At 40.2% G+C, this 14,462-nt stretch overlaps 1 protein-coding gene across 3 annotated transcripts in view; it reads left to right on the plus strand.

The window, feature by feature from the left end:
• veph1 (ventricular zone expressed PH domain-containing 1) overlaps window positions 1-14,462 on the plus strand; it is a 66,588-nt gene that overhangs the window by 31,891 nt on the left and 20,235 nt on the right. Inside the window, exons 6-11 of one of the 3 annotated variants that reach the window (XM_053320428.1) lie at window positions 3,318-3,538; window positions 5,485-5,492; window positions 6,944-7,115; window positions 8,269-8,633; window positions 13,631-13,770; window positions 14,253-14,387. In XM_053320428.1, coding sequence (XP_053176403.1) covers window positions 3,318-3,538; window positions 5,485-5,492; window positions 6,944-7,115; window positions 8,269-8,633; window positions 13,631-13,770; window positions 14,253-14,387 — 1,041 coding nt within the window. Of the gene's footprint in view, window positions 1-3,317; window positions 3,539-5,484; window positions 5,493-5,983; window positions 6,003-6,887; window positions 7,116-8,268; window positions 8,634-13,630; window positions 13,771-14,252; window positions 14,388-14,462 lie in introns of all 3 variants that reach the window. The other 2 variants (XM_053320427.1, XM_053320426.1) reach the window with 2 other exon arrangements.

Consider the following 14,462-nt stretch of genomic DNA (forward strand, 5'->3'; position numbering starts at 1 on the left):
GTCTGCTGAAAATCCTACTTCTCAGAAGCTAAAATAATTTGTATTTGCTGTTAACACAGTTTAAAGTGTTCATTCAACTCTGTGGTCAATGAGGTGGACTAACTATCAGAGAAACCAGTATCATGATACCACAATGTATGCTTTCAGTATAACGTACAAACATCTAAAGTCTTATCCTCAATACATACTTTCTTTTTCTTTTGCAGGACTGAGTCATACAGTGACTCAGTTTAAATAATAGTTACCATAAAAGAATCCTTTTACAAGTCAAAATAAGGATTTTAAAGGATCAGGAAATGGAATATAATATTCATAAGTATGTTTTAAATCTGAAAATAAGAATCGTTGTGTTTTTGTTACCTTAGAATGAGCCCTTTATATCTACACAGCGGGCAGGTTTTCTTGCACAGAGTCAGCCATGTTGTACTGCTATGTTTCTACAGTAGCCCAGAATGGACAAACCAAACACTGGCTCTAGAGAGGGTCTTTGGCATTTTTCGTGAGTTTTGCAGCCATCATAGGTTCCCTTACATGCTTGAACCTCACTGCTAGCACTGATTGTGTGCTGACTTCATATTGGCAAAATAAAATTCACTAGGGGGTCACTAGATTACTGCAGTTAAGAATGATAGAAGGACGTACAAACAATTAGTTTATTGTGTCCAACATTTCAATTACATTTGCTATTTTCTTATGAGATCCTGGCTAGTTTCACCTCTTCAGGCCTGTAAAATTCATTCAGAATGATCAGTCTTTGCCCATAATGTAGCACATAAAAAATTCTGAACTTTTTACAAGCAGTCGCATGTTAATTTTGATTTGTTTTTAAAGGATCAGAAGCCAAAAATGCTGGGACCTAGTTATATCGAGACATGCATGTAAATACACTGGTGGTGAGCAGGAACATCCCTCTAGGAAAGCCAATTACTTTTTGACAAAAATATAGATTGGCAAAAAGGGAATCCTACATGAAGTCACTGAAATAATTGATTGATATATTAATCAATAGACATATTTAATTAAAATTGAGGTGATTAGGAAAGTGTCACGTGTTATTAAGGGAATATCACTTCTATTGTATATAAATATCAAATCAAATCGTAGTTGCTCTGTTTAAAACATCTCTCCCTTGATATATATACTTGTTGTCACAAATTATTAAAGTGCTCTGGGAGAGAAAGCAGTCACACACAAGCAGCAGTATCTCCATAGGACTTGTTAGTTGGTGAAAGTTGGTGGTTGTTTGCCAGACCGCAGCTCCAAAAGAAGCATAGAGATCAGTGTGTGCTGATGGACAACTGAGCAAACAAGGGGGAAAAAACAGGCTAGTGAGCTAAGAAAGGATTTGGCTCAATATTTGAATAAAGTTAAATAAAGATCAGATATCTCAAGTACAAAAACATGCACACTTTCACAAACTACTACTGGAGAATAGTCCTGTATTGTTGTTGGAATCATAATACTGGAGTGATGGAAATGAACGAGCCAAGTGGTGTTTCATCCAGAGGGGGTGTGTGTGTGTGTGCGTGTGTGTGTGTGTGTGTGTGTTTGTGTGTGTGTGTTTGTGTGTGTGTGTTTGTGTGTGTGTGTGTGTGTGTGTGTGTGTGTGTGTGTGTGTGTGTGCGTGCGCGCGTGCTTTAGTATGTGTGCACACATGAGTTAGAAAAAGCTGTTATCTTTGTCTAGATTCACATCTGTCCTGTCAGATCAGCACTTCGGAGGAGTATCTGTTTCTCTGCTGTAATGTTTTGGAGAACATAAAAACTCATAATTAAATACAGCAGTTCATACCTCTTTTATTCCTCTTCGACTCTTTAAAAACTTCCTGTTGTTGTCCTCTTCTGTGGCATTTTAGAGTATAATTTGAATCTGAGTTAAACCAGTGATGTGTTTTAGGACATCAAATCAAGACCAAGTGCTTTTTCCAGACAATTAAACACCACTTGTAACGTTTGATGATTAAAAAGAGCTTCATATGACGTGGATGGCTTTTAACAGTACAACTGCAAAAAGTTTAACTGTAAATGATGCAAGTTCTGCTCTTGTTGTAATGTTTGGAAGTCCTTAAAAAGTGAAAACATGAAAAGAAAAGTGTGAGCTGTGGTGCAGAGGTTAGCACACATCATTGTAAAGTCTTTGTACCTGCAGCCTCCAGGCATGCTCCTGTTTCATTCTTGTGTTGGACCTCAGAAACTCCTAAATACCTACTTGGCATGTTATTAAAGTCAAGTATAAAGTCAAGTTCTGCCTTTTCGGGTAGTTTTAGTATCCACATATAAATTTAGCATCCTACAGAGTGCTCATGAAACATGCCCAAACTGTGCAGTAACTGCATTCTTCTCTTCTTGTTACAAGGTATGCTTAAGCTGTCTGTCTTTCCATCCCTCCATCAATCATAGTCTGTCTCTCAGTTTTTGAAGGCCAAGTAGAATTAAGTTTTTACAAGCTTAAATTCTTTTTCCTTATATCTTGTTTTTGTTTATGTCCTCAGATTGGGGTTTGGTTGGATTTAGTTTAGTTGTTCTGGCCTGAAACACTGAAACAGAGCTGTTACTGAGTCCTGTCACCTTTGTGAATCTGTTATCACACTGACTTCCATGTTAACCGGTTTCCACTACTTTAATTCATGACTTTTGTGTTAAGTAGTGGGTCAAGTTTCTATGTGGGCATTTGCAAGGCTATGTTTGTGCATACAGTTTAACGAAAAATAATAAAAGGCCTGCACTAATAAGAGTTTCCCACTGTGACAGTAGAACAAATAACAGAGGACATAAATGTTGGTAATAATTATTCTGTGTTAAAGGTGATCAGATTGTGTATGCTCTGGGTTCAGTTTATACAAAAAGCAGGCAGATGAAATATATGCGTGTATGTGTGTTGTTACAAAGGCCAGTGGAAAAATAATACCATTTGGGTTTAAAGAAAACGTTTGTGTTTCTTAAGTTTGCTGAAAGCCATTTGCATGTGTTTGTATTATTGTTTTTCATGATTTAGAAACAACATAAAGTTCTGCACCAGATCCCTGGAAGCCTGGAAGTGTAAAGCAAATGTGTTGAATTAGATAAAATGCACCAAAACACATGTAGGGAAACAATACTCTCAACTCTGCCTATAACACATCTTAGAAACAGTCCACAGCACTAGAAGTCTTATTAAACTGGATGTTTTTGCACAATAAAATCAACTTGTTAATCTTTTTTTTTTCTTACTTCTGTCGTTCTGGTCCATGTCAGTCTTTTATTTTTCTTTCTGTAGTATTAAGCACCAGATGATATCATTTTAACATCTGTACTCTAAATCTTGTCTCTTTTGTCTAGACTCATGCGCACACCTCTTTGGTCTACCTGGTATCCCTTCTTAGCAGCATGGAGCACAGTTTTCACCACACGCTGCTGCTGGAGATCCGAGCTCTGACTGACCGTTACCCGTCCTTACTAGGAGGTTGCGGTAAAGACATCTACAGGATGAGCAACTCGTTCACTGCTATAGCCAGACTGCTGGGGAGACGACTAGAGGAGAGTGCTGCCACACGCTGCAGGTTAGCAGAGACACCATGGGCTTTTTGTTTGTTTTATCCTCTTATGGCTGATGTTAGACCTATTGTGACCCTTTTCTGTTTAGGGTCACCTTACAGTATGAATTTCCTGCGGGTGCTCATAGTCACTGGCCACTGTATGTTTTTGTGTGGATAGATTAAAGGTTGCAGACTTGAAGAACACAACACAAATGATTGAGACATGCTGGATAAAGTGAGTCATGAAAACCAAAAATGCTACTATTATGTTAGTTGTTGGTCTGATACCAGTGACGAGAATCCAGTTTACATTTTCATGAAGAACTTTTACCTCACGCTTTGTGCACAAATTGCAAAACAGTTATTGCAATGAGTAGTTCCAGATTACCAGCGATTCACATGGCCATTTTTATTCAGAATCAATTAACAGTAAATTAATGCTAAATTAAGTGTTGATCATGGACAAAATAAATAGTGAAGAACTTTATCTTCATATAAATTGATGGTAGAGTAATCATTAATAAAAATGTCAATACTGATTCCTATTTGAAAGACTAATTAAGTGGCTGATTTATCTGCATGTCACAGAAAGTATTTAAGCTTTGACACTTGCAAGAGAATATATACACTGGACCTCATGCATGAATCCTTTCTTATTTTTCTCTTATATTTGTTCTTGCACAGTGTTTGACCTTAAATTGGATGTGCATGGCAGGCAATTTGCAACTAGCATAAGGAAACAGCCCAATAAACCTATATAAGGGCAGCAGACCTAAGTGCTGTGTGCAAACCACAAACCAACAAGGCAATGTAATTTGACAGGTAACTTTAAACTCAGATAAAAGAAGAAAAAAAGAGATAACAAAGGAAAGGAAACCTAAGGGCAAAAAGCAGCAAAAAGAAAAAAAAAGTTTCTTATGCAGAGACAGAAACTTTACTTAATGAAGTTTTGTTAAGAAAAGGAAGTCCTTTTTTCCAAGTGTGAGCAGTGGAGTCAGGGGTCCATAGAAGTGCAAAGCATGGCAAGAGATCACCAGTGCAATTAATGCTGTATGTGCAGAAGAAAGAACTGCCAGGCGTACTATTACAGCCACGGGAGAGGGCCAGGAAACCGTCAAAACAACAGGCATGGATGAGCGCATCGGAGCCATCATTGACGAAGTTTCTTTGTCGGGTGTGCAGTCTGATATTCCGCTGGACGGTGACCAACCACAGCCAGGAAACATCCTGTCAGCACCAGACAGCATACCCCAGGATCAATTAGCAAGATCTGAAGACAATGGTAAGCATCGATCCAAAGGGAATTTAATTAAGTTGAATGCTTCATTTTATACTACATTAAACGTAACACTTGAATTTGATCTAATCTTTAGCTTACCATATCCCATTTTTGTTTCAAGCCACATGCCCATTTTAAATCATTCGTATGTGAATAAATTAAACCAAAAACATATGTATTAACGCTCTTTCTTTTATTTTTTAGATGCATGCGGCACATATGCACCTGGAACATCAAATTCATCCACCTCATCAGATCATCTCGAAGCCGGTCCTAAAAAATCAAGAAAAGATATGAAAGACTCCTCAGCATCTGTCATCCACTTTTTCCTCAAATATATGACACTCTCAAAGAAATAAATGAAACTTGAAAAAACTAGAAATAAAAACCATAATCAAATAAATGCCACTGCACTTTTTCTGCCTTGAGTATTGGTCATTGCAACATCTCTGTTCCCGCAAAACCTTCAACCTTCATGTCTTTAGGTGGTGGCAGATGGGGTGTGGGCGCACCATATTGTGCAGAACACAGCAAAACAAGGTTATTTTGCACACTTTTTTTAGGTATGTATAAATGCTTTGCACCTACTGTGTCTTGGCATAGTGTGCTCCACCACTGAGCAAGTGTGCATCAGTTTCTGGTTATAGGCCACCTTCTGTCAGGTCTTACGATAAGCAAGTGGTGTCATAAGCCACGGTAGTAGCGTATAGCCCCAATCACCTGACCAATAAGGCACCTGTCTCCAGCAGCACCTCAAACCAACTGTACACCCAAACACCCAGCTTCCACTGGCCAGTGTGCCACCACGTTCAAGATGTTCTGTGCATCACATTTTATCAATTTATCATATTATTGTTTGAATGGAATTGTTTTCTATTTGGGAAGGATTTGGAGATTGTGCGTTGATGCACACATAATGATAGTCCATTGTTCCAATAATACTGGGCAGTCAAGCAATGGCATAAAAAACCCTTTTTATCTGGGTCTGTTAAACACTGGTATATGGGAACTGAATATACAGTGGTGTTAACTGGATGATACCCTAGAGAATTTTGCAGTGGACTGAGATATGCCAGACCTCTCACCAGTCTTTCTCTGGAAGGTCCCAGTAGCCAAGAAACTGCTTGAAGTGAGTACTTGCAGAGGAGGTCAAGTGGGATTAGATCGTTTTGTATCTTATCTAAGCTGAGATTCCAGAACGACACACAGGTTTTGAAGAATCTGGCTCTGTAATCAAAAACTACTTACAAGCCACTCATCATTCACAGCAAACAAATGTGCTCCGTCTTTAAATACTCACTTGTTTCTCAAGGCTTAGTTGGCCACCGCGAGTAGCAGCAAATAAGCTGTTTTGGTTTGGTTTGGACACTGCTACATACTACTTGATATACTATGACCAATCATCATTTATGACGTGTGCTGTCATGATTGATGATTGGATGGGTGTGTGTTTGTGTGTATGTGTGTATGTACAAGCATATTGGTTTAATTAAGTTGTAATTTTGGCTAGACATACAGTAATCCTTTGTAATAAGTGTAAATATGTAAAATGTGTAAAAATGTCTCAGTGTTTCAAAATGAAGGCATGCATGCACATATGTGAACACACGTGAGGTCAGCATGGGTCTGTGTGATAAACGAGGGAACGGAAAGATTGAGAGAAGCAGGGTGGTTTGTTAGTGAAAAAGCAAGGGGTGAAGAGAGAAGATAAATGAAACAAAAAGGGGCTCTTTCAGCAAACAAGTGAAATGTTTGGTTTATAAAGGTCACTTGTGAAAGAACAAACAGGGAGAGAGAGATGGATGGAGGGAATAATTAGTTAAGTTAGAGTTCAGAAGAGGAGGCAGGCACAACAGTGAGAGCCACAGAAAACAAGGACAGTGGAGGGATTTTGGCCAGTGAAAGAGGGAGAGAGGGGATACAGGGGGTCACAGACACAGAATTAGTGCCAGTCATAATGACAAAGCGAGAATTACCGAAAAGCAAGGCAGAAGGGGAGGGGGAGTGTGTGGCGACTGAAACCCATCCAAATGGGTCTATCCAGCTTCATCCACCTGAATTCCAACCATGTGTGTGTTTGTGTGTGTTTTATAGGGTGGATGGGGAGTGCCCGCTGTCTCCTTGTGCATCTCTTCAAGGAGAAGGCGGAGGGGGAGGAGGGGGGTCAGAGCAGCGGCTGCAGGTGAAGATCCAGGCCTTTGAGGAGAAAATGGGTGGGGATGGGGGAGAGGTGGAGGTGGAGGAGAACTCTCCTGCCCCCCAGCGACGCTACAGCCTGAGCCAAGCTGTCAGGGAGGAGCGACGTGAGATGAGATTCAACAGGTTCGTCAGTACACAACATCACATAACTCTGCTGAGTATCTGCTCAAAGCTGATGGGATTGGGAGACCACTACCCTCAAGCCAAAGTCTTTTACCAGGATTCAAGATTTTTTCCATGGATTGAGTTTGATCTTAAACACAGAACTGAGGATAATTAATCATAAAATGGTGTGGCGTTTTCTTGATTCAGTGGTGTCAAATCTGTCCAGTGCATCCGTTTCAACATCCTATTTCTGTGGTTTGAGGAGGAACAGGAGCATTGTTAACCGAGGTTGAAATATAATACTATTAAAAAAATTCAACTCTGTCCTCTGATTTGGGGATCATTTGCATAGTTTTCATTCACAGATTTTGCTCTCCATTTGGTTCACGCTTATTCTAAAAAAAAAATTGCCACATAGTTGAATATTGCTGTTTTAGCTTGAGAAGGACTGTGAGAGACTGGACATAATCCTCATCAGGCACTCAGATACATTTCTCTTTACTTCACTCTTTAGTAAGACTGTACATTACCAAGTCAAACAAGGTTCTTCTCAGAGTCAACCCTATTTGTGACATAGATACATATATATATATATATATATATATATATATATATATATATATATATATATATATACATATATATCATATAACTAAAACATTGCACATTCTAGGCCAAGAGCATCACTTCATGTTGCAGATGTTTCTGTTACAAACCTACATTTATGTTTGTCCCAAAAATAGTTGTATGACATATTTGATAAAAGCCTGAATTACTCTAAAAGGAACAGAATCCTTTTAGTGTAATTCACAACATTAACATGTCTTAGTAAGTAACACAAAATGTATTCAAGCAAAAGTAAACACTGATTACAACAGATCTGTATCTTTGGCATAAAAACATGCTTATGTCCTCAGTTCTCCTGCCACACACTGAAATTCAGACATATTGCTGCTTTATGTTTCCAAAATCACTGTCAACAATGTCCCCTTTTAGGTTTCTGCTTCAGTGGTTTTTCTACAACCCTGGAGCCAAATCAGACCCTGTAAAATATGCTGAAATGTGTCAAAAACACCAAAAGATAGAATTCTATTCTAGAAGCAGATAGAAATTAAATTATTCAGATTTGCAAATTTGAGTCCTAACCATTTTATTTTGTGGTTTCTTTTAGGTCAAAGAGCCTGGCTCTGCACGCTGTGCGCTCACGATCCATCAACTCAGACACTGGGGAGGACGGGGAGGGAGTGGACCTGAGTCCAGACAGTGTCTTCTCCAGCACCTTGCCTCCCCAGCATTCAGAGCACCAGGAAGTACCGCCTCCTGAAAAGAAACTGACCAGTGACGTGCCATTGCCCATCACAACTGTGCCGGACAGAAGGGTCAAAGAGGCCGAGAAAGGTCACAGCAGAGAGAAGGAGGCACAGGGGGACACTGACAGACTCTTTGTCCATTTAAGAGACAGTATGGAGACAATCAGAGAGTTCTGTAAAGACATGGTGCAGCAGATCCCCATACCAGAGCAGTGCATGATAGAAGGTAATGTGAACATGACAAATGGCTTGATCCATTAATGTTTGGACAGTTTTATCAGTATTTAGCATGTTATTATGTTTGTGTTTATACAGTAAAGGAAGATACATTACACAGAGAGAAGTAGAGGGAGGATTTATGTGACCTGCTGAACCAATGAGATTGCACTCAGATGTGGTGGCTGGGGTTGATTAATGATGTGGTATGAATACATCTCCTCTTCTCTCTCATCCACTTCCACTCTTTATCTTACATACACACACTCACGCAGATGCAGTCTTGCAAAGCAGTCAATGGGTGATAAGTGTCTCTTTAGCTCCAATCGGACATTGATTTATTTCTCTGAGTGTAGTATTTGGGGACAGAAAGTACAGCAGGCCGTCTACTAACCACAGTTTGGCAGCTCAGTCCCAGACTCTTACTCTCTGTATGTCAAAGTCTCCTTAAGCAAGACACTGGATCCCAAGTTGCTCCTGATGGTCAGCCCCTTGCATAGCAGCTCTGCCATGTTTTGTGTGAATGTAGCAGAGCTGATTTGTTCATGAAAAAATGAATGGTTGCTTACATGCAGAGAATGGTTTTAAGGTGGGTAGGGTCATTGTATTCAGAGTCAGGTCCAAGTGGAAACAGATGTGTATGTATGTGTAGGTGCAGTTTTGCATGTGTCTGTGTGTGTGTACATGTTTTCATAGTTCTTTCAGTGGATGTTGACTAGAAACCAGGGGTCAAGCAGTTCATATGAAAATACAATGAAATGAAAAACCTCTGCTTTTTCCAACCTCTATGTTTCCATCTTTAGCCTAATCTAATCCATTTTCTAAAATTTAGTAATCCATTTATCCTTCTTCTCATATTCAGGGGTTTGATATTTTATTTAATTTAATTTACTTCAATACAAGGATGCTCTTTCTTCAGCCAAGACCACATACTACTCAACCTTAATCAGGACAGCTGATGGGAACACTAGAGCCCTATTCTCAACAATATTCTGAAACCACCTGATGCTCTACCTCACTTACTCACAGTTACACCAAAATTGAAAATACACGGACTACTACATATAGCTCTGCATCCTCCCTGCACTCTGGCTGGCAGCTGTCTCCGAAATAACTGGTCTCATCCATAAGACCAAGTCATCTACCTGCCAGTTAGACCCCCTACCTACCCACCTGGTAAAAATCTGCCTACCTGCCCTCTCCACGTTAATAACTGACATCATTCATTCCTCACTGACTTCTGGTGTTGTTCCATCATCACTAAAGACTGCTTCAATAACACCAACACTCAAGAAACCTGACGCCTGACTCCAAATGATTTGAACAACTTCCGTCCCATCTCAAACCTGCCATTTCTCTGCAAAATACTAGAAAGAAATGTTGTAGCTCAGGTCCACACCCATCTGTCTGACAACAATCTCTATGAACAATTTCAGTCAGGTTTCCGTACCCTCCACAGCACTGAGACAGCCCTAGTGAAAATCACAAATTACATCCTGATGGCATCTGACTCTGGACTTCTCTCCATTCTGGTTCTCTCGACCTGAGCGCAGCTTTCGACACTGTTTCTCATGACATCCTCCTGGACAGGTTAGCCTCCATTGGAATCACTGACATCCCTCTGGCCGCAAACAGTTTGTTTAACTCAAGAACCTGAGATCTGGCTCCTCTCCAGTCTCTAGTGGTGTTCCCCAGGGCTCTGTCCTTGGCCCCCTCCTGTTCATTATTTATCTTCTGCCTCTTGGTCACATTCTCAGGAAATTTGATATACAATTCCACTGTTACGTTGATGATACCCAACTCTATCGTTCCACTAAGCCTACTTCCACTCTGCCACCCATAACTTTATCCGACTGCTTACTGGAAATTAAATCATGGCTCTCACTCAACTTCCTTAAACTCAACGGTGAAAAAACGGAGGTCCTCCTCATCAGATCAACCTTAGCAACACTCAACACTTTCTCCATGTCCATCAACAATTCAACTGTTCCTCCATCCCCTCAGGTAAAGAGCCTGGGTGTCATCCTGGACAGCACATTATCTTTCGAAGCCCACATCAATGATGTTACTCGGTCTGCATACTCTCATCTACGCAACATCAATCGTCTCCTTCCCTCACTTTCACCAACATCACATCCCATCTGGACTACTGTAACTCTCTCCTCTTCTGTGGAAATCTCCTCACAAACTCAAACTGGTTCAGAACGCAGCCGCTCGTATCATAACCAGAACTCCCTCTATTGAACACATCACTCCTGCCCACCAGCAACTTCATTGGCTCCCAATCAAATCCTTATTCTACTCTTCACTTTCAAGATCCTTCGCAGCCTGGCACCATCATATCTCTCTGAACTTATTCACATCTACACACCTTCCCGAACTCTCCGATCCTCCTCTGCCAACCAGCTCTCTGCCCCATCTGCCAACTTAACTACCATGGGTTCAAGTGCCTTTAGCCAATCTGCCCCCTTTGGAACTCTCTCCCATCAGACATTCACAATTCTGACTCTGTCTCCACCTTTAAATCCCGCCTGAAAACGCACATGTTCAGAGTGGCATACTCTGTCTCACATTGACTAGGCAATCACATTCTTATTTATTTATTGTACTAATGCACTTTGTAGTTAGCCTGGCTAACTCCAGACCACGTCCCAATCTCATGTGAAATTGAGGTAGGGTCTGGTGAGGAGCCATTCTTTTCCTCATATTTGAGGCGGGATCAATGAATGTCAATCAAATGCGATAGACAATGACATATTCAGAGCCTGTAGGGAGCAGTGCGAACACATCCTTTTTATGAAGGAAAAATCATGTAGCACTGCTTTGAACGGTTGCTGCACCTCCGTGGCCTCCATGCTGGATGTAAACAGAGTCGCTCTACGGTCGCCATCGCCTTGAGCCTGCCTCCCCGTTTGGTGATTGGTTCCCTATCTCAGGCGAAAATGTTGTCTTGGTGGCCATGCTAACTTTCTGAGTGAAGTAGAATCCCGCTGGAATGAGAGCATGGGTATATCCAGGCTACTTTGTAGTCACATTCATATTTATTCTTTATCTTTGCACTAAATGTTACCTGATTTATATTGTTTGATGTACTGTTGTTGTGTTATATGTGCCTTGTGTGGTGTCCTTGAGTGCTTTGGAAGGCGCCTTTAAATAAAATGCATTATTATTATTATTATTATTATTATTTATTATAATTTATATTGATTTTTTTTTTAAATAAAACATGCTGAGATGCGACTGTTTAGACAGAAAATATGTTGAGCTGCTACAAGAACCTGTGAGCTCTGACTCACCTGAACGGTATGCAAAGACACGCACCCGCACAAGTTCAACACACAATCTAAAATAAACACACATCCTTACATAAATATACAACTGGAAAGTTCATTCCTTTGTTTGAGCCATCTGTGAGCCCCACCTATGTGGGGATGAAACCGCATATCATTACATATCTTTTGAACGTATTAAGAACAGACAAAGCTCTCACACACACACACACACACACACACACACACAGACATGACACGTGCATGAGAGGTGATGATGTTTTAATTGACAGGAGGGGATGTTATTGCTTCGCCTTTGGCCTTAATGTCATTTTAAATAGAGGCAGCCAAGAGTCATACTGCAGACACACACACACAAACACACACACATATATGCACAAACTTAAAACAGGAAACAACACAACAAATAATAAACTCCTCCTTTGCTGTCAAATTGATTAAATCTGAAAATGAATGTAAATTCAACTAAAAAAACACTGTTAAAACACACAAACACACACACACACACACACACACACACACACACACACACACATGTGCACTCCATTCCTCCATAATTAATACTTTGAATCTGCTCTCTTAGTATTTAAGTATTAAGCCTCTTAATGAGAATCAACCCCCAAGGCACATAACACATGATGTCACAGGTGGTCTCAGCTGGATGATGTCATCATGCTCCTAGCTGAAATACACATGAGCTGTCGACCATCCATCTCAGGAGACAAGGATTATACAGAAGAGTGCACATGCACATGTATACTTAATCTAAACATCGACACACAAAAACTATATGCAGCTTCATCGGCTGTCAGATAGAAACAAACTTGGACATGCTAATGAGTGAAGCAATATATTAACACACATATATTGAAAGCTGCACACATTTCAAACATTTCTCTCTCTTGGTCTCTCCTGCACACACAAAGACACACATGCCTTGGCCTTGGCATCTGAGTTGAATTTATCCCACAGATATGTCAGTGCTGAACAAGGAATATGATGATGTATTTAATGTTTTATTGACCTACTGCACTGCCTCTATATGCTAAACGGATGATGTATGTGAAGATGTATTGAAGCATTCAGCATGTAAGATTGTCTTTGCAGAATAAGTTTGGCTGTAAATCACTTTGAACATCTTCAGCTACCTGAGCCACCGTAGTTTTACAATGTTCCAACACAGCTGTTGAGTTTGTACAATTCTTGGTGAGTGCCTAATTAAAAGAAATAGAAAACTTCTCTTTACTAGTTAAATCAGATCCAACTGCTTTGAATAAATCTTTTTTTTACAAGCTTATACAGCTAAAGAATGTCCATGTTATTTAATTGGTGTGTATGGCACAAAATAAAAATGAAACGCGTTAATGAGGCACTCCAAAAAGAATCATTCGTCATTTAATTGTGATCTTATTGACTAGATGATTTCCTCGTGAAGCACAGAAAGTGTTAGGCTCCTTCTCCGGTGCTGAGAGATGGAAGTTCATGGGAGGTGGGCGGGAGTGGAGAGAAGACATTTTCTGATGATTACAAGAAGCAGTGTCCTTGCATACCATGAATCACTGTGTAACTATGTTCCCAAGGTTACACATATCCATATATGCGAGAGACGGAGAGACATACAGAGGAAAGGGCTTGTGAATTTCTACATAAGCTGTGAAACTTTTGTGCATCTGCTAAATATTAAAAATTTTGCCCACTTTTGCTCTCTGTGAAACAGATTCTAATCGAGGCTGTGTGGCTAAGCTGTCCTTCTCCTGTCCTCTGAAGGGCCACTACTGCCTGTACGCCAAGTCCTGCTTCAACCTGACCAGTCGACAGCCTCATGTGTGGATACACATCATGCTGCTGCATCTACAGGTGCACCAAATATTCATCTGCAAATCACAAAACATGTTGTTGTACAAGAATCTATGAGCATCCGGAAATCATGAAAATACTCAAAACATCCATCTGCTTTGTTTTTTTTTTAATTTTAAGAAATTGTATAAAATGTTTTATCTTCCAAAAGCTCAGTTTTAATGTGGTACTGACATATTTAGAAGCTACTTTAATGTTGTTTCCTGTAGTAGTAATAATACATTGCTCTTGAAATATGTTTCTAATTCTGAAACTTCTCTTGTTGTATTTGAGAGTATCTAAAGATCTTCACAGTTCAGGAATATCCTGGAATGCAAAAAGTGCCTGCATCTGTTCAAATTTAAAAATTGCAAACAAGACTAGCTTTGTTGTCCAACTTTATGTTATGTTTTTCCTTTCTTGGCCATATCCCAACCATGTCTCTGTTTTGTGTTAATTGTCTTTGTTTCTCTGCTCTTTCATTTTCTCTCTTTCTCAACCAGAGTAAGTCCAGAGTCCCTCTATGCTCCAGAGACCAGTGTGTCCAGAGACTGGCTTCCCTTTGGGAGAAAACTCAGCTGAAAGGAGCTCATAGCTTCCCAATGGCTATGACACAACACACCACCCCTCACAGGAAGGTACTGAACCACTGTGTGTGTGCGTGCATGTGTGTGTGTGTGCATGCGTGCTTGCTGCTTCTTGCTAGCTGCCTC

This window comes from Scomber japonicus, chromosome 6, assembly GCF_027409825.1.
Source record: "Scomber japonicus isolate fScoJap1 chromosome 6, fScoJap1.pri, whole genome shotgun sequence".
Taxonomy (NCBI): Eukaryota; Metazoa; Chordata; class Actinopteri; order Scombriformes; family Scombridae; genus Scomber; species Scomber japonicus.